The sequence below is a fragment of the Suillus subaureus genome (assembly GCF_016647635.1).
Source record: "Suillus subaureus strain MN1 chromosome Unknown BJ212scaffold_24, whole genome shotgun sequence".
NCBI classification, from domain to species: domain Eukaryota; kingdom Fungi; phylum Basidiomycota; class Agaricomycetes; order Boletales; family Suillaceae; genus Suillus; species Suillus subaureus.
This window is the reverse complement of record NW_024538580.1, coordinates 623,683-648,699: the sequence shown is the minus strand read 5'-3', so window position 1 is coordinate 648,699 and position 25,017 is coordinate 623,683. Positions and strand designations below refer to the sequence as shown.

The 25,017-nt window shown below is 47.8% G+C and overlaps 8 protein-coding genes across 8 annotated transcripts; 4 read left to right on the top strand and 4 right to left on the bottom strand.

Moving 5' to 3' along the window:
• Positions 1-1,227: 1,227 nt before the first annotated feature.
• BJ212DRAFT_1368103 (uncharacterized protein) lies at positions 1,228-1,458 on the bottom strand. Its single transcript, XM_041336172.1, has one exon. The coding sequence runs from the start codon at positions 1,439-1,441 to the stop codon at positions 1,241-1,243; it is 201 nt and encodes a 66-aa protein (XP_041191243.1). The 5' UTR covers positions 1,442-1,458; the 3' UTR covers positions 1,228-1,240.
• Positions 1,459-1,880: 422 nt separating this feature from the next.
• On the top strand, positions 1,881-3,480 carry BJ212DRAFT_1368099 (aspartic peptidase domain-containing protein; the record flags this gene model as incomplete). Its single annotated transcript, XM_041336171.1, has 7 exons — positions 1,881-2,142; positions 2,191-2,319; positions 2,371-2,591; positions 2,629-2,696; positions 2,753-2,886; positions 2,938-3,056; positions 3,111-3,480. The coding sequence occupies 7 exons, from the start codon at positions 1,881-1,883 to the stop codon at positions 3,345-3,347; spliced, it is 1,170 nt and encodes a 389-aa protein (XP_041191242.1). The 3' UTR covers positions 3,348-3,480.
• Positions 3,481-4,869: 1,389 nt separating this feature from the next.
• Positions 4,870-6,904, bottom strand: BJ212DRAFT_1368088 (uncharacterized protein). Its single transcript, XM_041336170.1, has 10 exons — positions 6,728-6,904; positions 6,647-6,673; positions 6,543-6,590; positions 6,385-6,481; positions 6,265-6,329; positions 6,080-6,216; positions 5,842-6,029; positions 5,685-5,792; positions 5,467-5,629; positions 4,870-5,414 (listed from the first exon to the last, which is right to left on the bottom strand). The coding sequence occupies exons 1-10, from the start codon at positions 6,761-6,763 to the stop codon at positions 5,096-5,098; spliced, it is 1,188 nt and encodes a 395-aa protein (XP_041191241.1). The 5' UTR covers positions 6,764-6,904; the 3' UTR covers positions 4,870-5,095.
• A 15-nt stretch (positions 6,905-6,919) lies between these two features.
• BJ212DRAFT_1368087 (P-loop containing nucleoside triphosphate hydrolase protein) lies at positions 6,920-13,210 on the bottom strand. The gene is made up of 25 exons (XM_041336169.1): positions 13,135-13,210; positions 12,860-12,972; positions 12,476-12,814; positions 12,175-12,417; positions 11,936-12,123; positions 11,792-11,886; positions 11,442-11,733; positions 11,292-11,387; positions 11,158-11,245; positions 11,019-11,112; positions 10,872-10,968; positions 10,659-10,822; positions 10,328-10,609; positions 10,201-10,275; positions 10,010-10,147; positions 9,874-9,956; positions 9,797-9,816; positions 9,284-9,749; positions 8,593-9,237; positions 8,503-8,539; positions 8,095-8,453; positions 7,960-8,039; positions 7,851-7,905; positions 7,504-7,803; positions 6,920-7,452 (listed from the first exon to the last, which is right to left on the bottom strand). The coding sequence occupies exons 2-25, from the start codon at positions 12,872-12,874 to the stop codon at positions 7,228-7,230; spliced, it is 4,476 nt and encodes a 1,491-aa protein (XP_041191240.1). The 5' UTR covers positions 12,875-12,972; positions 13,135-13,210; the 3' UTR covers positions 6,920-7,227.
• BJ212DRAFT_428830 (uncharacterized protein) lies at positions 12,899-14,049 on the top strand. The gene is made up of 2 exons (XM_041343179.1): positions 12,899-12,974; positions 13,137-14,049. The coding sequence occupies exon 2, from the start codon at positions 13,149-13,151 to the stop codon at positions 14,034-14,036; it is 888 nt and encodes a 295-aa protein (XP_041191239.1). The 5' UTR covers positions 12,899-12,974; positions 13,137-13,148; the 3' UTR covers positions 14,037-14,049.
• Positions 14,050-14,451: 402 nt separating this feature from the next.
• Positions 14,452-15,575, top strand: BJ212DRAFT_428744 (uncharacterized protein). The gene is made up of 4 exons (XM_041343178.1): positions 14,452-14,624; positions 14,676-14,892; positions 14,940-15,019; positions 15,076-15,575. Exons 1-4 carry the CDS (start codon positions 14,610-14,612, stop codon positions 15,511-15,513), a joined length of 750 nt encoding a protein of 249 aa, XP_041191238.1. The 5' UTR covers positions 14,452-14,609; the 3' UTR covers positions 15,514-15,575.
• A 69-nt stretch (positions 15,576-15,644) lies between these two features.
• Positions 15,645-17,818, top strand: BJ212DRAFT_428666 (uncharacterized protein). The gene is made up of 3 exons (XM_041343177.1): positions 15,645-15,777; positions 15,837-17,048; positions 17,099-17,818. Exons 1-3 carry the CDS (start codon positions 15,751-15,753, stop codon positions 17,684-17,686), a joined length of 1,827 nt encoding a protein of 608 aa, XP_041191237.1. The 5' UTR covers positions 15,645-15,750; the 3' UTR covers positions 17,687-17,818.
• A 92-nt stretch (positions 17,819-17,910) lies between these two features.
• BJ212DRAFT_1301247 (P-loop containing nucleoside triphosphate hydrolase protein) lies at positions 17,911-24,956 on the bottom strand (the record flags this gene model as incomplete). Its single annotated transcript, XM_041333101.1, has 20 exons — positions 17,911-17,946; positions 18,002-18,805; positions 18,856-19,069; positions 19,119-19,299; positions 19,322-19,415; positions 19,469-19,557; positions 19,609-19,915; positions 19,970-20,332; positions 20,386-20,889; positions 21,017-21,223; positions 21,276-21,347; positions 21,459-21,562; positions 21,611-21,773; positions 21,830-22,152; positions 22,209-22,377; positions 22,434-22,499; positions 22,767-22,785; positions 22,826-22,839; positions 22,927-23,365; positions 23,506-24,956. 20 exons carry the CDS (start codon positions 24,954-24,956, stop codon positions 17,911-17,913), a joined length of 5,619 nt encoding a protein of 1,872 aa, XP_041191236.1.
• Between the last annotated feature and the right edge of the window lie 61 nt (positions 24,957-25,017).

Sequence of the window (25,017 nt, the reverse complement as noted above, 5' to 3'; positions counted from 1 at the left end):
AAGAGCAGATGGGTCAATATATATGGATTTAATGATCCACGCTTTATCTCCTTTCCTGAAGGTGAGAAGAACCATGCTATTGATCATACGCACCTAGCACCGGTATGATCGTTACAATGGACTGATATTATGCAGTACCTAGACACTAATATCAGTATCCTAAGTACAAGTGTGAGTGATCTAAGTACAGTGAGATAAGAAAAGGATAACTCACCCTCAGTCTGATATAATGGACTGAGGGAAGAGAGGGACAATGGGAAATCAAACATATATAGTACTTCATATTCCAAACATCTCATTCTGGCATCTGCCATGTTCAATGACGCACACCAACACAGGGCATCAGTCAAAACTTTCGGTGATGCACACAATACAGGCAGGGACATGAACAAGATTCCACAAGGTTTGCATTCTTCTATATAGTACATGTGCTACAATGCTAATGGCTCATGTTTACATGTCTGAACAAGTGAGACAATACTATTGATACCATGATCAGTAAGTGTTCCAATACCACAAGATATTTTGGTACTCACTTTGGTATACAGTCACCTTATACTCAAGCAACTTGGACTCGGACACAATCCTTCTTGGTCCAGAACCTCCTCACCCTCTTCTTGTTATGAGACTTAGAGTAGGAGTTCTTTTTCGACTTTTTTTCCAATGTAAATAATTGTACAATATATATACTATCGAACGGTTAGTTCTATGTGTCCGATCCGAAAGTCTGCACATCGGACTTGTCTCTCGTCCGTGCTGTGCTTACTAATCAACACCGCTCCGGCTATTCCCGGTTATCGGTGTTCCCTACATTACTCATTCTTGTATGTATTACTAAGCTTTCTCTTCTGTGCTCATACCTCCATTATCATGTGCTAACTCTAACACCTCTCCCAGAGCCCCAACAATGCTTCCATCCCTTCTCCATTCGCCTCCGCTCCCTCTGCAACTGCCTCAGCACAGATCATCAAATCAGCCCTTACCTTAACATTATCCCATTGGCATTTGCTGCCTCGGCCTTGAACAATGTTTTTTGAAGCCATCAACTGCGCAGATCGTCAATCAGCAGTAATGGGTACATAAGTAGATGTAGACTTACTATACTTTTTGTGCTTGAAATATACGAAGTCACTTCTGTACACTTGCAGTGCTTATCGGCGCTTTGTTTGCGTCATGCTTCTTTTCGACTTGTCAACACAACGCGCCAAGTAAATAATTGTAAATAAGATGTAAATAAGATTTAACCTTCTCCGCAAAGTGGCGCCAAGGAATGTGCGAATTTACTGATGTGGCGTTTTCCAGGATAAAGTCTTGAATAATCTTGCAGTTCAAAACACAAAGAAGGGAATATTGTATTGTTCAACATGTAGGACCTAACTACGCTATTATAACTTGCCGGCCCTGGTGGTGCGATACCGCGACAAGGTCGCGAACTCCTCATGGTAAACTAGATTTTTAAACATCTATGGCTATGCGCTGATAGCTCAAATTTCTCCCAGTATACATAGCCATATTTAGCAGGAGCAGAATTACGATCTCCTATAGTTCCCATGGCTACCATGTCAAGGACTCATCGGTTCTCTGATGCTGCTGTCGAAGGTATATTCATTATGGCGAACATCTCTATAGAAATGAAGTCAATGAACCATGGGTAAACGAATCGTAGATTCCTGCCACCTGGGATCAAAAACAAACCTTCCATCACATTTTATCGAGAAGTCGAATCCTTGCACTCGTGATGACTCGGAATGCGACTGTCTCGTCATCGCTTTCTCGAGGAAGAAAGTTTTGTACGTGGCTAACTTGGAGGTGTACAACATTCGCGTTCGCCAGCACATATATAATGAGCTACCGACTATGATATTGCTTTCCAGCGAACCATGTTCCCTGCTGCATCCTTGTTGACAATTATTCTCCTGGCCTTGTCCATCGCGGCATCACCTTTTCAAATTCGCGACTCCCCCATCACCCTCCCCATTGCCAGGAGGTTAAACGTCTCCGATGGTTCTATTAACCTCTTGCAGTACGATAAAGCTCGCGTAGCTGCCCTTAAGGCCGGCTACCATCTTGGTAGCCCCCCTGTGACAAACGTTGCCTCATACTACATCGCAAAAGTTGGCATTGGCAGCCCCCCTACAGCCTGTAAGTTCAACACTGAGAAGACATGCGGCTTCTGATGTATTATTTAAGACGATTTGATTGTCGACACCGGCAGCTCGAACACATGGGTTGGCGCCAACACTGCGTACGCGGTAACCAGCACCAGCGTCAACACTGGTCAGCCTGTGGATGTCGGCTACGGTTCTGGTTTCTTCTCTGGTATGACATACAACGATATCATAAATTGAAAATACCTACGATTATCTATAGGAACTGAGTACACCGACACCATCACTCTCGGTAGTGGACTCACTATCACCAAGCAGTCGATCGGCGTTTCTTCTTTTGCGGTGGGCTTCAGTGGTGTTGACGGTATCCTTGGCATCGGGCCTGTAGGCTTGACAGAGGGTACCTTGACGAATTCGCCGGCATTGACGATCCCGACTGTCACTGACAACCTGCATAGCCAAGGCACTATTTCTCAGGGGGTTGTTAGTGTCCTTTTCGAGCCCACCACTTCGGACTCAGGACACAAATGGAGAGCTCACCTTCGGTGGACCTGACGTTTTCAAGTACACCGGCGACATTGCATACACGTAAGCTACCTCAGCTCCCAGATCAATCCAGACTGATGATGGTTGTCTTGTTTCAGTCCTATCACCACCACAAAACCTGCATCGGCCTATTGGGGTATCAATGAGAGCATCACCTACGGCTCCACGACGATCTTGTCCTCCACTGCTGGTATCGTCGATACTGGCACCACCCTTCTTTACGTTGCAACCGGTGTGTATCTAGAGTACAGCAAGTAATCATGGTCTAATCAGCGTGCGATAGATGCCTACAACAAATACAAGTCTGAAACCGGCGCTACTCTGGATGGGGCAACTGGTCTTCTCCTCGTTTCTTCTACCCAGTACAGTGCCCTCAAGAATTTGAACTTCAATATTGGCAGTGTACGCTATTTCTGTCAGCCCTCACACCCCTTGTTCACTCACCACTTTGCACAGAACACCTTCAGTCTCACCCCTAATGCCCAAATCTGGCCTCGTTCTCTCAATGCCCCTATTGGTGGTAGTAGCAAAGCTATATATCTCATCGTTGCCGACATTGGCACGCCCAGTGGCTCAGGGTTTGACTTTATTAACGGCTACACATTCCTCGAGCGCTTCTACTCTGTGTACGATACCACCAACTCCCGCGTCGGTTTTGCCAAAACTTCGTACACTGATGCCACCACTAACTAACATGGAATTGCCAAAGTACACAAAGTATCGTTTTTTTAGATATGGATTTGAAGGTTGTACGGTACTTAAGTAGGCTATGAAGGTCTTATTCTTCGGTCAATTTTGTGTATGATTGGATTATGACAATAGTATCGCATCTGGTTAGGACGCGTGAAATTTCTTCTGTTTAGAATGTGATAGCATGCTTCTGGTAAGTACTGCTATATGCCCCCCTAGTGGTAATGCAATAACAGGTCCTAACAAGCGGTTAGGTTAACATCCTCGGCACCTCTGCCACCCGCACGACCACAGTTATTGCATATTGTGAGGGACAATGACAGGCTGTCGTATATGCAATCGAGAGCAGCAGAGTGCACATGGAGAGTTGTGAGTGACGGTGAGATTTCTTAAATGTTTTCGAAAACTCCATGTTCATAGAGCGGTTATATGGTATCAAGAGCGATTTTACGTCGTCGTCACGCCAGCATTAAACCAAGTGCAAGATAGACAAAACCTACGCGCTGAGAATCACGTTAGCAAATGGGCGTGAAACAGGGGCAAATATCGTGATGCGCATGCATCTGTAACATGGTCAGACTGCCGCCCGCATAATCGTTACACCAAAAAGTGAAATACTGAAAGCTTAGCTTTCAGCATCAGCGACAGTATATGTACTGATTATGGGAACTCAGGTAAGCCGGCGTGTTTACAGTATCAAAGTGGGGTTGCCGAAAGAGGATGAGATGGTAGAAGAAGGAAGGAAAGTAGCGGCCTCTAGGATGAAGTATTTGAGTTTGCATGAATTTACAGAAAAAATACAACCGTAAACTTTGTGTTTGCTGTCGTGCAGCTGGTGGTCTTAGTACTGGAGAGAACAAAAGAAAATGTTTGCTTTATTGAAGCAAATGGTTTGGGGGTGGATAAGATGGAAGCCCCGAGGGGGCAACCCCGATAGCGGCCTTAACCTGTGCAAGAGAGAGCCGAGGTGAGCTGCGAGGGTTAGCCTCAGGTCTCCACCCGGGCCCCTGGAAGAGGGATATGGTACGTACTAGTATATAGTTGAAGCTGACTGTCTTTAGGGACCAGTAGCAATGTAGACAACGAGGACAAGGGAGTGGTGGGGAAAAGAAAAGCAGAAGGCACTAGGAGCAGGTTTGACCTACGCTCGTAGCTCGCTTCAGGGTACGTAGAATACTTGACGTTGGCTAATTTACGGACAAAATCTGTAACCGTAAGACATAGAGCGTGAGAATTTACAGCATCATACAAATGATCCGGACGAAGAGCAAGAAAATTGCCTGAATCAGACATTTCGATGACTTACAGAAATCTGCGGAGATCCTTCCACAGACAAGTACGGGAGTAATTGGTTGACAGGTGTTAATGGCAACCTTCCTAATGCAGCCTTGGCTAAATGAGGCCTGCCGCCTGAGGATTCACAGAAATTCATCTGTAAAACCTTGCGGAAAGTCACCTACTGTCCGTTTGACGGTAGGGAGCTTGCATCTAATTTACGTCCATAGTGGAGGGAGAACTTTCGGATCGACAGTTCCACCCAGTAGGTCATTTGGCTTGCCGACGTTACTTGCCATGGAGCAAGAACATCCAAATACTCCGAGTTTATATGACATTCTTGATGTTTACAATTTGTAAGAAGGAAAGTGAGGTCCAAGCGGCATCAGAAAAGATATGCATATCTAGAATAGACCGCCCGCAAGTTATGCCGCGGACGGTCCAAGAAACCAAGTCGAAACCAAGTCAACGCTCGATTAGTCTGTTTCTTCATCCCAGCGCCCAGGGAAAGATGGCGTACTGCCTGGGGACTCGTTGGACATTCCTGCGCGACGTGCTCCTCTTGGACTTGAATTCCTACCCTGAGATGATGAACTGCCAGCCGCTCTCGAGCTACCCATACTTCCCCCAAACAATGACTGGAACAATCCTCCACCACTACGACCTGAGTTCCCAGGCGATCGTGGACGTGGTGGAGCTGGTGATGGATTTGTTGGGCGGTTACTGGGTCCACTTCCTGGTCCCGGGGAGTTGCCTGGTGGGCGTGGCTGTTGTGCTTGTTCTATAAGAGCATACCTTTTACTCGACGTAAGACGATGATGAAGATGGACATGAAAAAATAACCCACCGGCAAACAGGGCATGTTCCGCTAGATTTTAACCATGGCAATATACAAGGCTGGTGAAATGGGTGTTTGCATGGAAGAGTTATAATAACCTGCTCTTCCGGGTCTTCGGTTCCAAGTTGGAATTGTTCTTTACATACGGCGCAATCTTTATCCAATAGTGGAGCTAGCAACACATGAAAGTGAGCAGCGAGTGGAGGATACGACAGACAATGACAAACATCGTTCCAAAAGGACTTCTCGCGGGAGATTGTTGACGATGTCTTCTGTTGCTGGAATAGGCCGCGAAGCAGAATTTTCCATTATCTGTGTTATCACTTGGTCCAATGCTACCCAATTTTCGTCAGGATTTGTAAAATATTTCAGGGAAATACACACCCTCTTGATTGAAAACATAGTCACCCCATCGCCCACCCGATCCTCCTTCAGGACCAAGGGAGAACATTTCAGTCAAAGGGTCTGCGCCTCTACCTTGTCCCAGTAAAGCCAATAAATATTGTGCCATCATTGGCCCAGTGATATCTCCGGGATGTCGTGGACCACTTTGATTTTCACGACGCAGGAATCTACACCAAATCATGCGTATAAGATTTCGACACGATCGTAGTGGACGTACTCGGACATGTTAGGAACTTCACGATCGCGCTGCTCCGGAGAGCGCGGACGATTGAGAGTGTTGGGACCTCCAAGAAACAAAGTTCTTGTAGCACCGTGACTAGGTCCAGTGCTATGAAACTCAAGACGAATACCACCCTAATCGTATTATGAGCTTTCTTGCGGCATATATAGAAGATGACTGACCGATCCCCCCTCGGGGCTACGAGGGAAGGTGGGTGAGCGAGGTCGGGGACTTCCCGTCAAGGCAGCTGTGGGTGTTTCCTTCCATGTAAGGCCTTACTACATGCGTGAATGAGCGCGCACCTAGCAAACCACCTATATTTTGGGGCATTTCGTCATCGAAGCCTCCTCTCGGAGCGTGCTGCTGATATGCCCGAGGATCATCGCTTGGATCCTCTATCTGCACGAAATTATGATACATCATTATCATCAACTTAAAGTACGAAGATCGGGTCGCGCACCTTCTCAACGAACGTGCCCTGACATGATGCACAAATTGGATCCGGTTGCTAATACATCACATCGTTATACGTTAACATCGGAAGTCAGCTGAGGATCTACTAACCATGAGTGGTCTCATCTCAGCATGACACTATTGCAATGTTATGTTAGTATAGGACGTGCAGGTTGTTCTCAAGAAACAAACTTCGTGACAATACCACATTGGCTCTCTGGAAGACATGGTAGCAAAGGCCTCTTGGGCAAGTGGATGGTGGTGGAAATGCAAGCAGGTTTCGGCACAGCGTTGTAATGACGCCACAGCATGCACCTGGCAGCTGCCAGCGACCCGGGAATCCGCTCAATTTAGTACACCAGTTTGAAGTATTACAAAGTCCGCCACAGTTTCTTCTCTCACCCCACTTCACGAGAAAAATGATTAACTTGAATTCATGAGGTGAGCCTAGTACCATTCTCTTGAGTTACGATGAACATTCTGGTTCCCTATTATACGAATGCTCTTCTTGAGAGAGACACGAGATCAATACCGGGTTTTCCTGAGCGTTTCAGTTATGATTTGAATCAACGTCGAACCTACTGAATCTTTTGCTCAGATTAACTGTGCTATCGTCCCAAACAAAAGTCCCGTACCCTGAAGAAAGCCGTATGCAATCAATGATGATACTAGTGGTAGTGTACAGTGTACAGTCAACGTTCCATGGAAGCAGATAACTGTGACCAGTCTGCGCTCTTTCTACACATCTCTCGGAAGGCCCCTCCAACCTTCGCCAAAAGTACATTTGGTTTATCAAACTCAATAATCTCCCCACTATCTAGCACTAAAACGCGATCATAATCGATGATCGTTTTGAGGCGATGCGCGATAGTAATAACAAGCGCACCAGAAAGTTCTTCACGGATCGTCGTTTGGATCTATAGGTGTACACTAGTGAGATGCAAGACTGAAGTAGCGCATCAACTAACCTGGTCATCCAAACGCGAATCTATTTGAGACGTCGCTTCATCCAAAATGATGATATTGGTTTTTCGTAGAACTGCCCGGGCAAGTGCGACCAGCTGCCTCTCTCCTGCGCTGAGCGAGCCACCTTGGCTGATAGGCATCTCAAGTGTGAAGCCACCTTTTTCAATCGCCCGACTGAGCAACCTCGTTAAATGACATCGCTCGAGCACATCCCAGCATTCCTGGTCGGTGTGCTCCTCGAATGGGTCCAAGTTGCTTCTGAGTGTGCCGGAAAACAACGAAACGTCCTGACTAACAATGGTCTGGGAACAAATCAGCAATTTCATGAAGGGACAAACAATCGACTCACTATCCGTGACCGAAGATCTTCTAGGCCAATTGTCGATATATCTATTCCGTCAATGCTGCCGAAGTGTTTAGACGCAGGAGCAAGGAGCAAGACATCGACAATAACATACATTATTCTTCCAGCACTGGCCTCTATCATACGCAGCAAGGACAAAGCCAAGCTTGATTTTCCAGAGCCCGTCCGTCCGACCTGTCAATAATAATGAACACTTGGGAATGCTAGATGCTCCAAGAATGTGACAAACCACTCCAATTTTTTCAGACGGTTGGACAACAAACGATATATTTTTGAGCACGTCCGGTAGGTCGGGGCTGTACCTGACAACAAGATTCTCGACCACCAACTGACCGTTGCTTGATGGCCAGTATGCTGGAGGTCTGCTCTTCTCGATAATAGCAGGTGCCTCCTGTGGTACACCAAGATACTCGACCACACGTTCAACTGCATTAAAGTCAAGCTCAAGCTGTGCAAGAACCCGTACTAGTTGACGGGATGCCTCAGCAAAGACACCGGCTTGCACGATAACGACCGCAGCAGACCCATTGGAAACACCTTGCGAAAGGGCGAAAAGAGTCGTGAGATACACCACGACTGAGCCGAGACCTGGAAGGTGTTTAAGTCAAACACAATGGAAGAGAGACAAGCCACATACAGTCATATCTCCAACGGAGCCAGCCGTTGACAAGCCACTGGCAAAGAGGTTAGTGCAAGATATTACAGGGTGAGGAGTGCATCTCCTTACGTATACGTGGTCAAATGATTGAAATTTGTCCACTTTCTCATAGAACCTATCTTGGTATCTCGACTCCATTGCAAATGCACGAACATGTGATAAGCCACGTAGAAGCTCATCAAAACCAGCAAATGCAGGTGACAAGGAGACGCTCTCAAGCCGACGCAGGTCTCGTTGAGCTTGTACAAAACGAGGAGCGATGCGGATATACAACCATGCTATTACCAAAGCGAAAGGCGCGAGCGCGGGTATAACCACGATTATGACAGTGAAAGAAGCCAAGAAATTGAGGACGCCCGATAATGCGGCGCGGGCGGAACTCTGCAGAGCTCCGTCAATAGTATTAATGTCTGTCGTGAAACGGTTGAGAATCCTCCCGATGGGTGTGGTATCAAAGAACCGGGCCGGTGCTCTTGTAAGCCTTTGGAGTAGTCTGAAGAACAGAGAGCGGGAGGCCTGGAGACTTGCGTAATAGCCCAATGAGATGTAAGCCAGTACTGAGAATGCCCCTGCGATAGAGATATAGAGGTAAATCAAAAGCCATGGTTTGACGTTGACATCAGGAGGGGGTAAGTCATCCCAAGGATATTTGACGCTTGGGAGGAAAACCGAAGCGGAGACGTCGTAGGATTCACCCCATTTGGCCAAAAAAACCTTAAACAATTGGTGATATGTATAGGGTCAAGAGCTGCAACCGTACCTGATTCCCAATGTTGATCATACGGATCATGAGCATCAAGACGAGAGTCAGTGCCCAGGACATTAAACCTGCTGCCTTGATGTAAACCCAATACGTTCTGAAAGGCACCCGGCCTTCCGCCCGGACTTCTGCTTCCACTAGTTTTCTAACAACTTGAGACGGTCGTTGCTTGGAAAGAACATCCTCAGCTATGTTGTCATCTGGGGTTTGAGTTCCCGAAGTAGCGACTTCTGTTTCTTCATCGTCAGCTTCATCAAGAACATCAAGCTCTCCGATATCTTGGAATTCCTCTTTATCGCCAGCACGGGCGATGTTGCCGTGAGATAGCTCAACCACGTAAGATGCAATCGGTAAACACAGACTCATATGGTGGGTTACCAAGATAATTGTCCGATCACGAGCCAGTTCCCCGGACAAACAGTGCTGCACAATATGTTGTGCGGTATGCATATCGACGGCGGCAAGTCTGTGGAACATTCAGAAAAAATAATTACCTTGACGGAAAATACCTACGGATCATCAAGTAGGATGCACTGTCCAGTGACAAAGTCGGTTAAGATAATGGAGCAATGAAATGGCAGGAGACTCACATTAGCTTCCGAGTACATAGCGCGTGCCAAGGCAATACGAGCTCTCTGTCCACCAGATAGCGTGATGCCTTTCTCGCCGATCTCTGGAGTCCAAAGTAATACCTTGGCAATAATGGATAGAAAAGAGAATTCTTACCAGTCATGTCACCCGCTTCGAATACAACAAGATCACGTTCAAGAGCACACGCCTCGACGACTGCGTGGTATCGTTCTTCATCGAAGCCGAGCTTGGAGCCGAAAATGATGTTGTCCCTTATGGTTGCGTGTTCAAGCCCTGCATATCAATTTGAGTGAGCAACTAGGCTGCGCTATGATGACATCACTTGCAGGGAGTTTGGGCGCAGTAAGCCACTTGGTGCCTCCTCTTGTTTATGGATACATCACCAGACAAACAATGCATTTCTAAAATGAATGCATCTAAGGGCCGAGCTGTGACCGCCAAAGATGCACTGACCGCCAAGTAGCGCTGTGAGCATAGCACTTTTCCCAGCACCAGTTGCGCCGCTGATAAGGCTCAGCTGGCCTTTCGGAAACTTGATATCCAGAGGTCCAAGTTGGAACCGAGCTTCAGTCATTGATCCTTTGCGAACTCCATGCCATTCAAAGGTTGCAGTTTTAAACCCGATGTCCGAGCAATCCGCTTCAGATCCGGTATCCACTGCCGACAGAGATGAAGCCCATTCAGGAACCTCTTGCTCCGCAAGGAGCCCCTCAATACGCTGCATCGATACGTAAGCTGTAACAGATAAGAATTGCATACCCAGTTGTAATATCGCATGACAAACCGTGAAGCATTGCAAAGAACTGTCCAGGAAGAGCGGTCATCGGCTCTTGTAACTGTGAGAACAGAGCGACTGCGGTAAACGCCTTGGATACCGTCAGTTGCTCTTGTTCGCCCAAAGTGTACCAAGAGAATGTCGCAAGGGCCGTTGCTGAAGGTATCCACGTCCTATAAAATGACATGAGTATGTGCGAAGTCTGGACGACGAACAGCTTGCCATATAAATGAGATGATAGTGTCGACGATATTCTCTTTAACCCGCCAATTAAGTTCCTCTTCTCGTGCCTGATGAGCAGTGCGTGACCACTGATTTTCTACGAAACACTAGTCAAGTAGAACCATGTATCAGCTTCCGTTCACCCACCCCAACCATAAAACTTCAAAAATCTGATATTTTGGAGTAGTTCGTTAACAACATTCATCCTTTTGTCCTTGGCCTTCCATGATGCTCGGGTAATCTGTGCCACATTAGCCAGGAAGATCAAACAGCCGAGACTCCAAACCTTGATGTTGTATGTCGCCAACGGGTAGTTCAGGATATAGGCAAAAATAATCACAGCGACGCCCGACATCGCGCTCCATCCCAATATCCTAAAGGTATTGCTTAGCTTGATATCTCAGGGAAATTGTGACTCACTTGTAGAGGAAGACCAGTGCTATCACGAGCCGTAGAGGAGACGAGAAGATTGCGGCAAAATCCCAAAACCGCTGAGCGACAGCATACGCATCGCCTCTTCAAGGTGAAGTGAGTCGATCACAGGAGACTATAGCCCTGGAGGAAACATACTGCATGAGATTCACGATTTTTCCAAGGTCAGCACTTCCTTCTTCGTCGCTAGAAGTTTTTCCGCTAATATCCCTGCGGCGCAGTGCTTTGTAGTGCAAAGCACAGAAGAGCTGGCCACGAGTTCGTTCGTAGCATCGGCGAGTATGCCAGTTTTTGAAGAGATCGACTTGCGCAAAAGACAAATGGGCTACAAATGTAAGGAAAGCCCAGTATTTGGCGTTCGCTACTGAGTCGGGAGTAGGATTATCCAACGATGATAGAATCATCCGGAGTGCGTAAGCCGGCACGAACCCTGCCGATCAATAATTACTCCACGCGGATCAATCTATATCTCAGCATAATACACGCACCGACAACGGCACCCCACATTTCCAATACGAGGTCCAAGATTAGGTCGAGAGAGTTAGATACCAGCAAAAAGCGTAGTAGAGAGTGCATCGGATAGCTAACTGCGTATAAGAGACTGGCCTATGTAGAAGATAGTATCTGCCTACCGTGAACGGTAATCGAGGTATTTGTTGAACAAGTTCTTGTGTCGGAAGAACGGCGACAAGCACCAGACATCGGCATCATTCAATGTTCGCTTCCACGCCAAGTCCAATATGGGTTCTACAAATGATACGGTACACCATGACCAAAGGTTTGCGTCATCTTCGGGAGAAGAAAGATTGGATGACGGAATCTAGTCCCCAGGGTCAGTACGTGAGTCTGGGACATAGCTGAACGAACAGACATCAGTTGAGCTGGCGACGTTGAGCGCAGGTCGCACAGCCTGCAGTGGCAAAAGGCCAGCCACGTAGACGAAGGTTGCTGGAATTGACGTTCGAATTAGAAAAGCGATCATAGGACCGACAGCATAATTCGGCAATGAAGAGTAGTAGACGCATGCAGCAGCAATTTGCGAAACTCCAAGTAGAATAAGCAAATACGGAGGTGTGGACGGTGCTCTCAACAGGAGCCTTAGGGTCGTATAAAACTGCCATAACAAATCAAAACGTGAGTTTAGCGTGTAATCAAATATTGAATAATCCCACCCATGCAATTGACGCCACTAAGGCGTTGGTCCAAGGTTCCCGTAGGGCGATGGCATACCCAAAATATGCAAGCCAGCCAAACGAGCAAACGAGCGCGACAGAGACAAGCACTCGATTTATCCAAACCTGTTTGGGAAAGTCATCGTTGAAGGGACTCCCAACATCGTCTAGAGTGATAAAGTTACGAAAAGGTGCGCTCAGCGCACTCCAAACGACTTGGATGATTTTTGGAAGCTGCCTGCGCGCTAGGAAGTCGGTAACGATCGCTAGGATAATGATAGCAGCGGGACACCACGTTCCAAACGGAACATTATGGAGTTGGCCGCTGAACCACGGTTCCTGTAGAGCGGTCAACACAGTCCACGTAGGATTATAAAAGTCTACCTGAGCCAAGTGCATAATTCAGATTAGCCACGAAGCAAAGGCCAAACGCCTTAAAAGTCGCGGATTCAGAAGAAGTTGCCGATCGTGTAAGGAATTCAAGCTTTAAATTTAGAAGGTGAGCAATTACGTCATTTCTCACGAGAGGCCGTGTGTCGCTCGCATGAGGTACTTTAACTGATTTCTTGGCCACGTGATCGACGTCGCGAACACACGTTTACATAAATTTCCGAACGTTCAACTGTCCAGTAAAAGGCTCATACATGTCCGTGTCTAGCAGTCAATCATTTCAATGAGGTACCACCACGCTCTTTTACTTCCCGGAGCAATCGCGATTGCACTGCCAGAGATCCCAACTGCGGATTATGGCTTAAGCGTGCATTTCGCAAGGGACTTACTCGGTATGCTCGCGGGCACTGCGGGCAGTGGCACAGACTCGCCTGCAACATCAGACACGTTCCCTCTTAGCTCACCTTCGTCTCCTATCCATCCTGGTTTGAAAGATCTCGGTGGCTTGTTCACAGATCCGGTACTCCCCACGCCATCCTCAGTGGGAAAGGTTGATCCAGCGACTCCCACAAGCCTCGGTGTTACGTCGTCCACAGGCTCTCTAAAGCCTTCTCCGGAACAAATAACACCTACATCCACCACAAAGTCAGCAAGTTACCCAAATACCTCATCGGCCGCTATGACCGAAAACGCGTCCGCTGACAAGAAGACCTGGAAAATCATTGGGATCATCTTCATCGCAATTTTGATCATAGCAATAGCGATTTCATCCAGCATGTTCTTCGATCGCTGGTGGAAGGTTGCGCGAGAGTTCTTGTGCTGCAAGGGTCGAAGGAACAGTGGCATCGAACAGTTCGTCCCTGACTGGGAGAAGCAGACCTGGGAAGTAAAACTAGGACCAGAAGAGCGTGATTATAGACAGCGAACATCGTTTATGTCTTTTCCGTTTGATACGGGAACAGATCATGTGAAGGAGGAAGATATCCATACGATGAGAAACTCCGCGGACCACACTATCCCTACCCTGCCAGTCGCGGTGCCACCTCTGTTACTCAGAGTCGTCTCTCCATCAGACACTCGAGAGCTTCCTTGGGATGCCGACAATCTCCATAAGTGCGCTCTTCACCGTCAACTTTCCGCACGCAGCGGTCGCCACGGAGACACGTACTGAGAGCGTGGAATTTGCCTGTAGCTCCTTCATGCCACACCCTCCCTAATACTACCCCATTTTCTCAACAAGCAAGGCATGTCCAACTCACGATACAATCGGCGACTATCACATTCACTATCCACCCAATCGTTTTGTATAATACTCATGCTGTACCCGCCGCGTCCCGGGACGGCGGCGGCGTGGTCCTTGGCGGCGCTACTGGATACTTCTTTTCCAAGTAGTCGGACACATAAATTCCTACTGCGCCCACCGAGCATACAGCCATGGAGACGTATAATCGTGTTCGAGCTGGAAGAGCTTGAGAGAGTTGTCTGAGCAGACCTAGAACTAAGAAATTAGTTTACACACCTTTGTATGATTGCCACAATGATCTAGCAACCACTGGTTCCGCAGATGGCGGTAATCTCTTGGAGGTCATCCCGTAGGATCGTCTCGAGAGACAGTGATATTAGACAACAGCGAAAAAATGTCTCCTCTGCAAATTTCTGAACACGAGAGAATTGGACGAGTTTGGTAACCGTCAGTCTTCTTCAAGGCCAAGTCTGACTGCGAGACTAACGTTATAACTCGGACATGTTTACTGGCCTGGCAAGTACTACAGTTCTATGCTACTTGTTCCCTGTAACTTGACTGCTTCAGATCGAACACCTTGGAACAGTGTCTGCCATCCACCAGGATGATGGTGGTTGTGCTTTAACCATATCACAGTCAGCACCTATCTTAGTGGACTGTCATATTGGTGACTCCATAGCCGTCAATGGGGCCTGTTTGACAGTCGTCGAATTCGATGTCGAGCGTGATGGAGGATATTTTAAAATATGGCTAGCCAACGAAACCCTCAGCAGAACTGATCTGGGTGAGTGACCAGAGGCAGACTAATGCAGACGCTCATAGGTAATCAAGGCGACCGCAAGGTTGGTGATCAGGTGAACCTTGAGCGCGCCATGGGTGCTCATGTTCGATTTGGTGGTCACTTCGTGCAGGTGCGCTCTTTCTGATGGCGTACAAATCATCATTGATGAATCATTTCTCATATCAGGCTCATGTTGATATAACCGCGACCATTCTCAAGAGAGCTCTCGATGGTGATTCGTTGCGTCTTTGGTTCCAACTTCCTGAACCAACCGCAGAAAGACCTTCTCTTCTTCCTTACATCATCCCCAAGGGTTATGTCACTATAGACGGTGCTTCCCTAACCGTTACTTCTGTCGATGATGCCGAAAGGATGTTCGGTGTTATGCTTATCCAACACACGCAGCAGAAGATCACCTTGGCAAAAAAGGCCAATGGCGAGAGAGTAAACATCGAGGTTGACATGGTGGGCAAGTACGTAGAAAAGAGCGTATTGGCCGCTCTGGAGGGTGGTGGTGGAGAAGCCATGCGGACCTTTGTCCAGAGAATTGTGGAGGAAACGCTCGTCAACAAAGGTATCCTACCTTCTGCTCCAGTCTCTAATGACAGTGGTGGTATTCAGTAGTTAAACGAGGCCACTGTGTATGTGACTTGCAATAAAATCAGTGTGGCCTTTTGACGCTCGGCTATAGCAAATACATCCGACAGTCAATATTAATGAGTGGCTATTTTGTGGACACAGTAGGCCAAGTGCTACTAATTAGTGGTTCATTCTTTCAAGTACTGTAACTATCATCTGCAAAGCTCCAGCACGTGCGGTAATATCTAACGACCTACTAGGTTTCTTTACATCGCGTGTCTCATGAAGGAGCCACCGTTGAAGAGAAAAGTGAGCATTACGCTCATATGCCGCGACAGTCCATGAAACTTACATGCGCTGGTGAACAGGTTACCGCGAAACTCGACTACAATGGCGGTCATGCACCTCTCCGTTTTAATTCACCATCTAGACCAGCATCACCGACAAAGAAACCGTTGCAATCATCTCTCTCGCCGCCAGGCTTCCGTCCGACAGCCAAGGTCAGCTCCAATGCGACCAGTGCCCGGAGACTGTCAAGTTCGGCTTCATTGAATAACATCAACAAAGTAACACACTCTCGACCTGGGTCGCCTTCGAAATCAGCCCAAAGTTCCAGTCCTTCCATAGTCACGAATCCTGTCAAAGCTCGCGTTACGGCGCGGCCCGCATCCAAGTCTACCACCACATCTCCTGTGTCCAGTACATCTCCTCTAGAGTCGCGTCAGCGATCATCCACTACTATTGTGTCAAAGCTACAAATTCCGCCCCAGGAAGATCGACCACGTAGCGGTAGTGTTGCCCTACATCATGCTCAATCTACTTCGGCATTACAGAGGAATTCACCATCACCCCGAACTCCGCTCCCTTCCGAACTTCCACTCGTACGCGTCGACCAAGACCGTGCCAGTGTATCGCCATCGGCTCCAATCAAGATTAAATCCAAGGTTTCTGGGTTAGCCAAATCTAATAGTATCGAGACAGATCCCGCTCGCTCGTTATCCCCACCATGGGTTACCACTAGGCCCATTCATTCAAGACCACCCATACCTTCACTTTCCTCAAGCTTCTCATTAAACGCGCCTCCAAGTCCTCCTGATTCGACTACAGTACCGACTTTCTATCCCATAACAACCGCAGCTCCTGCTGCTAATCCCCATAGATACCCCTCGCCGCGGCGCGACCCCTCACCTACACTCTATCCATATCAAACATTCACTCCACCTGAAGGACCTTTGAAAGCAGCCAGGCAGGTCCTGAAAGCTAAGGTCGAGCCTGCCTCTATTCCTCTTCCTCCACATTCACCATCAATATCCGCATTATCATTATCTTCAAAGTCATCTGTGTCTAGAAGCTCCTTGTCTCTGGATCCTTCTCATGCAAGCGCGCCAACGCTTAACTCTCACACGAACAAGCGTTCGGATACTGAATCTGCTCGAGCCAATCGTTCTATTCAAAGCGATCATGACGACACCATTTCGCCTACAATCAATGGTCGACAATCTAGCCAAGATCGGGATAGCGACCTTGACTCCGAAAACTCGGAACACAAGGCGAGGGCCGCAGCCAAGTCTAATCGAAAGGTCATACCCACTCACTAATATCATCGGTACTGATCTGACTTGTACTTCAGATTGCCGACTTGGAAATAACGAATAAATCCCTGCTTCTTATCAACACATCACTTGAAACTACGAAGAACCGTCAAGCTAAAGAAATTCGAGACCTCAAGCGGAAACTTCGTGAATCGCGACTTATTCTTCCCCCTAGAGCATTCAGGGCCGTTGAGTCCCTTGCTCGCGAAGAGCAAGCACAAGAAGAAGGGGAGGATAATGATAGTGAGGAGGATGAGGATGAGGATGGGCCCGACGAGGCTTATGCAAGGGTGAAGGATATGCTAGAGGGCCTTTTGGAATCAGGCAGGAAAGCGTTGGAAAAGACTCCCGACGATTTTCGGCAGGGCCTCTTCGCAAAGGTCCTGAATGCCGATGAAGTCCGCTCATGGAGAGATTCAGGGCAGGAATCTGACGCCGTCCTTGATGGCCACAGCAGAGGGGACGGTAGGGAGATCCAGGCTACAACCCACCTCTCTCCCTCACACGTTGCTGTGCCTGACAGTGATGATGATGACTTCTCGGAGGACGAAGTCGAACGGCTAACCTTGGAATCAGATACGCCACCACCCAGGCATTTGCCTCCAATCAGGATTGCTCCTTCATAAGTTTATGGCGTCACGTTTATCACGCTCTACGTCCTGCAATGCTTCATTATGTAGACCTCGGAAATCATATTTTGATACCCCACAAGCATTTCACTAACATTTCGCGTCCCTATCGCATTATCCAATATGTTTACTGAAACCGAATTCCACGTTTCTAATTCCACGTTTCTACACAGTAAAAAGTCTTTGAAATTGTATTGTACGAAGTCAAATAATTAATTAGATCACTCATCAGCTATCTTCTGTGCACGTTTCGCGAGCTGGATGGTTATATGTATTAGATGTATCATCCTCAAGGCAGCTAATGTTACTTACCGCAGCAGCCAAGTCCATCTGACCAGCAGGTGCACTAGGTTTAGAAATCTTCGGTGGCGCAGCGCCGGCACCTGCTCGTGGGGCCGTGGGTATAGGTGGCTTAGGAGGTGGCTTGCCACCGCTTGGTTTCGATGCGACAGGTGGTGGCACAGGTTTAGGTTTAGTAGCCACTGGAGGAGGTTTTACTCCTAATGAACTCGAAGGGCGAGAGCTTGCAGGTGTACTGCTTGATGACCCATTAGCTGATACAGCTGCAGGCTTCTTCCAAGGCGCTGCGGAGCCATTCGATGGCGCAAGGCCAGGGAAGACAGCCACGGGCTTAGCTGACGCATCTGCTGACTTCACAGACATGGCGGAAACAGTTGGTTTTGAAGCTGGAGTGGGGATAGGAGCGGCAACGACTGCTAGCGGAACTGAAGGTGGTGGCGGTGGTCGAGGTGGAGGGGAGCGTGCGGCAGGTGCCCCTTTAGGTCTTGGTGGCACAAGTTCTAGGTAATTGTTTGGGGCCCAACCCTCTTGCCCATCTTTCCTTACAAGCCACCACCCATTGTCATCCTTCTCAACCAGTTCCACGGTATCATCCTTCTTCAAAGATATCTCGCCTTCTTGACCCTCAAAAGCGAACTTTGCCTTGTATAATTCAACCTCGGGCTCATTGGGCGGCGGCGGCGGAACTGGATTACGAGTAGGAGGCGAAGGGGCTGATTTAGGAGGCGCCACCGGTGTTGGCCTGATGGCAGCAAATTGTGCAGATTTCCCTGGCAGTGGTTGAGTGGCTGGCTTCGGCCTGGATGTCTTCCCTTTCTGGAGTGGATCGTGAGAAGACAGAAATCACAATCCGACACAAAACTCACATCCGAGGGGCCGCCAGCGCGAAGGAGCTTTCCTTGGGTGATGGGTCTAACAATACCAGGTTTTCTTCTTGCAGCAGGTCGAGAGGTGCTCGACGGAGGTTCACCAGACGGGACGTGCACAGCGTGGCTCTTGTATACATCATCTTTTGTAATCGTCTCGTCCCTGACAAATTGGATCTGTGCCTTCTTGTCCTTCTTTTTCGCATATTCGATCCTTCCGAGCAGGTGAGACAAAGGTAAAGCGAAATCAAGCAAACACGCACGACGGGCCAATCAAGACGTTGATACTAGCTTGCGTGAGTGTAAGAAGATTTGCGGTCAACTCCGTCTTGAAATAGCAATGAAGAATTGGATCACCCTCTTCAGAGGCATTGCAATTCAATGCCTGATATGGAGTTAGCGATGCGCCAAGGATGGATAGGAGGACCAACCAGCCAATCATCCCTTAAATTAGACATCGATATACTTCTGATTGTTACCAAGGGAATTTTGCGTTCAAGTGAGGTTTGTATCTGACCATCCTTCTGAGAAGTGGCCGCGATGTACACAGCTTTTGCAGTCTACCATGACGCATGTTAGACGAAGCAAGGCAATGAGGTACATTGATACATACCACTACAAGGAAACGTGGGCTAAGTTTGCTGGACCGACCAAATTTGGACACCAATATTTGCACTTTCGAGCTGAATGTAGCCTGCTCCGCTGTGTGACATGTGAGACGATGAAACGACATAAAATAACTACAAGGCTCACTACCAAGACCACAGGCAGAGCGCAGGTCAGATCCAACGATGTTCTTGCCATTGACATCAAGATAGTCGCCCAGAAAACGGCGATAGCTGAGGAGACTGTAACGTCTGCGTTCTTTTCTTCCTGCCAATACCTGATGACCGTAGTCGCGGACTTTGGCATATTCGAGGGCTTCTTTGTTGTTCTTCCAAAACCTCTGAATGCGCCTAGCGCACTCATTCTTATAGCGCCAGTAATTTCTCCAGGCTCGCTGAATACGTGCCGCCATATTATGCCAATAGCGGTCACGCATAGTCTCTAACGCAAACAGCTGTATTAACGACGTCAATTCCATTTTTTTGGTGCTGTTGCACGGCGTACTCACTGTTTCTGGATTCTTGATAAAGGCCTTTGTAACCCCCATCTGCCATTCGTCCTTGGCTATCCCTGTGTCCTTGAGAATTTGCTCGCAACCAGATTTCGCATCTCCCTGCCATGTATATTCACCAGCGTACGACGTTGAAGGTGACAAAAGGTAGAAGCGTTCCACCATTTTTTCGAAGGTGTTCCTATACGCAAATCCTGCGCGACGTACACGAATATTTTCTTGTAATCCAAGGTATTTGATTTGATGCAGGATGGCCTTGGTATTATATTCACTCGGGCTACGGTTCTGGTTCGGTTTGATTGTTCGGATATAAGAAGGCTGAGCTTTCATCAAATTATCCACGAGAGCACCTGCCGACGCCTTTTAGGATATGAATGATCTATTCTGACCAATAAAAGAGCAATGCGAGATACCTTGATCCTGTCACCAGCAGTGGGCGGTCTTTTCTTGCTTGAGGGATCGGGTCTGTCGGAGAACAATATCTGAAGGAACTGGTTGTTGCTACTACCAACCAAATCAAAAAGATCCTTCACAAGTGCATCTTTGTTCTTGTCTGTCATGCCCGCGATGTTGTACATGACATCTCCAGCATAGTGGCGAACCAGAAACTGAGATCCCCGGGCCTCGAAGTGGACATTGGAAGACAACATGGCCGTCCGCTGGACGAAACTGTTATCTGCCGCGGCTGGATCGGCGTGCGCTGTTGCGCAAGCGTCGTTTAAAGCAGCAAATATTCCAGGGGGTTTGCGCTCTTCAATGAGATCGCAGACAATCTTGTTGTTGAAGTATTTGATGGGATTCCACTTGATCTGCTCCCTGACGTACTCTTCCTGTTCGGTCTTAAGTGTCAATTCGATAAAAATCTGCTGAAGTTTCTCGTTGACATAGTTGATGCATAATTGCTCGAAAGAGTTATCCTGCAGAGCTCCGTGAATGAGGCGGTTTGAGGCGTATAATTTGATTATACCTCGAAAATTTCAAAACCAAAGATATCCTGTCAACGCTTGAATTGTTGGTCAAACCAATAACGAAAGCGTCACCTACCAGGATACCAATGACTTGTGCCGAGGCACTTCGAGCTTTCATCGACACATTGATTCTCGAAACAATCCACTCGAAGAGATTGTTGTAAATCGCCTTTGCGAGTGCGTCCCTTCCAGCGGTTGCTTGCGCGGGATTCAGGGGAACATCGTAAACAGAACCTCGTCGTCCCCCTCGCTGAGTTTCAACAACTCTCGACGTCAGAACCTTCTGGACCATCGCCGAGTCTACTTCTATGAGATGCGCAATAAAATCATGTTACTTCAGTGTCAGAGATGGTCGAATTTCCATCATCCATCTCCTGGAAGTCGACAGTTCCCCAGCCATAGAATGACTGCAAGCATCCGAAAAATTTCGGTCTGCTCCTCATTACTGAGACCAATGATCCTCATGGCATTCTGACCATGTTTAAGTGATGATGCAGGACAATATGTGAAGTACTCACCAGTGTGTCCGCATAGTCGTTTGAATCGTTGATGTCCTGAACCTCCAAGCATTGGCTCCTGCTGGTATATACATATGCATCTGGGCCCTGCAACCCGAATTGTTCTACAAATATTCATGAAAACTCAGCATGGATGAACAGACAAGACGCACCTCGCTGCTCGTCTGAAGCAGCCTTTGTGAACTGATAGAAGATGTGGAAATTGCGCTCGTTCTCTAACTGTCCCACTACTCGGCCTTTCTCAAGTAGATAATTTGTTATCTGAGCCCCGATCGGCTCGCCATGGGTATTAAACATGATCTCCAGATATTTTCCCTGTGAGGCCATGAAATCAAGATCAAGGTACATATGTAAAACAGTCATTCACGCACATGTCGACTTGAATTATTGTTGCGAAGGGTCTTTGCACAACCAAAGCTCTCCAATAGAGGATTGGTGGCCAGTACCATTTCTTTGATCTCCTGTATACTGCCATCATCCCCTCCTGACACAGCCGCGATGTATTGCATGATGCGTTTGGCGGCCTCGGTCTTTCCAGCACCAGACTCGCCGGATATAATAACACATTGGTTTTCGTGGTATGCATTCATGTTATAGTATGCAGATTCTGCGATGCTGAATACATGTGGAGGAACTTCGAGTCGATTCTTGCCCTTGTACTTCTGGAGGGTTTCATCCGTATAGATTCCTAGATCTGAGAGGCATTCACCCTCACGTTAGAAACCAGATTTTGAACATATAAGGCCTCACCTTTAAAAGGGTTTACGGATATCAATACGCCGCCGATGTAAGTGTAGATCTCTCCGACAGTCCAACGCTTCTCAAGGTTGTCATTAATGCTATTGTCATTGATAGTTGTCAGAAGCGTCATATCGGATACTCCAGCTTGTTTCTTTTTGAATCCTTCTTTCCAATCTGCCTGTTTGTACCGATATCATGGCTGTCCTGTAGGTGTAACGATGTCTGAGAGCGCACCTTGGCTACTTTATTTGCCCCACCTGACTTCGGGGCAGCCTTCTTGCCCGCCTTCTTAGATATAGCCTACATGCACATGCCGATCAATCATACAGCATTTCAAAGCAACTTAAATCTCACCATGGCCGACGCGCCTTAGCTTGAATGAGAGAACGTAGTAAAGTTGCTGGGAGAAGTCCGCAGGCACAGCGGAGAACGGCAATGCCCGTGGCAGTACTATGACCCGGTGGTAAACATTAACTCCTTCGTCGTAAAGGATAAGTCGGGATTTGTACTCTACCAAGTTAATTCCGGACAACCAAGTACTGGTCTGGACACTTCGCAAAAACTTACACAATTCTGCCTCAATAAACTATATATTCAATACCTCATTGCTACATATCATTTCACACCTATTATAAAGTTCCTGTACAAAAAGCAATGGCAACCAGTCTCAGCTCGGTTTATTAGACAGTATACTAGGGTTTCTCAGCTCAATCAGATGCCTCAAAACCTCAGCAGCAGGAGTAGTTACGGCAGTGTCAAGTGATCCAAATTCACCTTTCAGCAATCTGGCCACGACATTCACCAAACCAGCCTTCTCTACTTCCTCTGCGAGCGGTATACGAGGGAGGGAGTGCTGAGGATCGAAAATGTGGCGAAGGCATACGACTCCACGATGTACAAGCCCCGGATTTCCGGCTGCTTCCTCGTCATCGGGGTTGTCATCCTCCAGAGTGATAGATGGGTCAATAAGACGTGCAATAACTGAAAATGCTCGGTGACGATCCAACTGAAGTTCAAATACTGCCTGGCAAGCAGTAGACGCGCTGGTCACTGTTGCCAAAGCACCCGACGCAGCGAGTCTCGTTGGAAGGTCATCCATGTCCGACATCGCAAGAAGTACTTGTAACTTGGACTTCGTTGCATGAACATCTGGAGAACCGCCATACCTAAAAAAGGCCTTCTCCGAACCCCCAATAAGATTACATATCAGCTCGGTGGCTGCCCGGCGGATGAGTGTATGGTCTTCCAACATGAGGGCTCGACTTTGTTGAGAAGGTGAGGAGTGCTAAAGATGCGATCGGCACACCCCGTGCTCTGTGAAGCAAGATTTGTTAAGGCCATTAAGGCTTCGAATTGTTGCAGGAGGTTCGAGGATGAATGCAGCAGCAGGTGTGACAAGGGCCGTATTGCATCAAGCATAGCGCCATCAGTGGGCCCGAAGACTTGAAGGGGGGAAGACGTGATGGTCAATTTCGCCAAAGCTTGGATTGCAGGGAGAAGGGAGGTATCAATTGATGTGGATGACGATGTGGAGTACGACGACTGTATAACACGAGAAAGACTTCGTACACCTCCGCTCTGGAGGACCTTGCCTCTGTTATCTTTGTCCTCCACGATGCTTAGGTAGATTTTACCCAGAGCAAGTCTGATGCCTTGGCTCTCTACACCAGAAGCTACAGACAAGACACCAAGGGCGCCACTTGCAAGAGCTTGACGACATCTGGACCTAACTGTAGCATCATCTTCCAATGCATTTAGCGGTTCCTCGGACGTCGTCCTATTAGATCCATTGCCAGCCTTAGCCATGCGTTTCAGCTTAGCGACTTGCGCGTCTTCCTGACTGAGGCGAGGACGGTAGGCACAGAGGTTGGATATGATAAGAAGAATGCCAAAGAGGAGGCTAGAATTACTGGTAGATGTTGGAAGTGATTTACGTCTAGGAACAAGTGTAAAGAGTTGCTGCAAGAACTTGGGATCATTCGCTAGGGTATGTTTGACGTTTGGGTCAACACTGAGGTATGCAAGGCCTTCAACAACGTCGTTAAGGGAGGGTAGAGAATCCTTATCACTGATGACCATTCCTTTTAGCAAATTGGCTAGCTCCATATCCTTGGAGGTAGATGGCGCTAGCTGAGACGTATCTGCGCCTTCTGAGGCATCTGTTGCCGCACCTCGAGATAATTTTACGAGGGCAATAGCTGCTGCTGCGCGCAAGTTTTTGTCGATAGCCTGACGTGACTTGTTCCCAAGCCAGGTCAGAATTTCCTCGGGTATCAGAGCCCGGCATGCTTTGTGTCCACTAGCCTGGCCAATCATACGAGCGACCTCTAAGGCAACTGAAGCTGATGATGGAAATAAATCAAGGGCATCTGTCACGTATTCCACCACGCCGTCTTGCGCGAAAACACGAGAAGCGGACTGCCAGTCGACGTGGAATAACGCGGAGAAGAAAGATAGTCCAATGACTATAGCATCCTGCTCTTGATGATTGGAAATACGGGAGATGATAAGATCCTGGAAAACTTTCTCTAGTATTTCCGTGGCAGACTTGTTGGATCCAGACTCCTGAGGATTTTGTGAATGCGTTCTTTGACAGAATGCAGAGAGCACGAGATACGCTTTCGAGCGCGATGGTTCCGGCTGAGAAGGAGCGAAAGCTTCTACGAGGTAAGATAGCTCATCAGGAAGAAAGGCAGCAACATCCTGAGATTTTCTCATTAAGAAATCTAAGCTGAGGTCTCCATTCTGGGCGTTCATCGCAGTAAGTGATGAAGTAGTGTAAACTTTGAGCAAAATGAGGTGTTGGAACTTGGCGGAG

What these genes read in the sequence shown, in the direction of transcription:
- BJ212DRAFT_1368103 (XM_041336172.1), bottom strand. Translation starts at nt 1,441, where the DNA reads ATGAGGAGTTCGCGACCTTGTCGCGGTATCGCACCACCAGGGCCGGCA.
- BJ212DRAFT_1368088 (XM_041336170.1), bottom strand. Translation starts at nt 6,763, where the DNA reads ATGTCTTCCAGAGAGCCAATGTGGTATTGTCACGAA. An exon ending in AGGGCACGTTCGTTGAGAAG is followed by an intron (nt 6,482 to 6,542) that starts GTGCGCGACCCG and finishes AATTTCGTGCAG; the next exon opens with ATAGAGGATCCAAGCGATGA. An exon ending in CTATGTTTTCAATCAAGAGG is followed by an intron (nt 5,793 to 5,841) that starts GTGTGTATTTCC and finishes AAAATTGGGTAG; the next exon opens with CATTGGACCAAGTGATAACA.
- BJ212DRAFT_1368087 (XM_041336169.1), bottom strand. An exon ending in CGAAGCGGGTGACATGACTG is followed by an intron (nt 9,957 to 10,009) that starts GTAAGAATTCTC and finishes TTTGGACTCCAG; the next exon opens with AGATCGGCGAGAAAGGCATC. An exon ending in GCCAGTGCTGGAAGAATAAT is followed by an intron (nt 7,906 to 7,959) that starts GTATGTTATTGT and finishes ACACTTCGGCAG; the next exon opens with CATTGACGGAATAGATATAT.
- BJ212DRAFT_428830 (XM_041343179.1), top strand. Translation starts at nt 13,149, where the DNA reads ATGAGGTACCACCACGCTCTTTTACTTCCCGGAGCAATCGCGATTGCA.
- BJ212DRAFT_428744 (XM_041343178.1), top strand. An exon ending in CCTCAGCAGAACTGATCTGG is followed by an intron (nt 14,893 to 14,939) that starts GTGAGTGACCAG and finishes TAGGTAATCAAG; the next exon opens with GCGACCGCAAGGTTGGTGAT. An exon ending in TTGGTGGTCACTTCGTGCAG is followed by an intron (nt 15,020 to 15,075) that starts GTGCGCTCTTTC and finishes TTCTCATATCAG; the next exon opens with GCTCATGTTGATATAACCGC.
- BJ212DRAFT_428666 (XM_041343177.1), top strand. Translation starts at nt 15,751, where the DNA reads ATGAAGGAGCCACCGTTGAAGAGAAAA. An exon ending in AGCCACCGTTGAAGAGAAAA is followed by an intron (nt 15,778 to 15,836) that starts GTGAGCATTACG and finishes GCTGGTGAACAG; the next exon opens with GTTACCGCGAAACTCGACTA. An exon ending in CAGCCAAGTCTAATCGAAAG is followed by an intron (nt 17,049 to 17,098) that starts GTCATACCCACT and finishes CTTGTACTTCAG; the next exon opens with ATTGCCGACTTGGAAATAAC.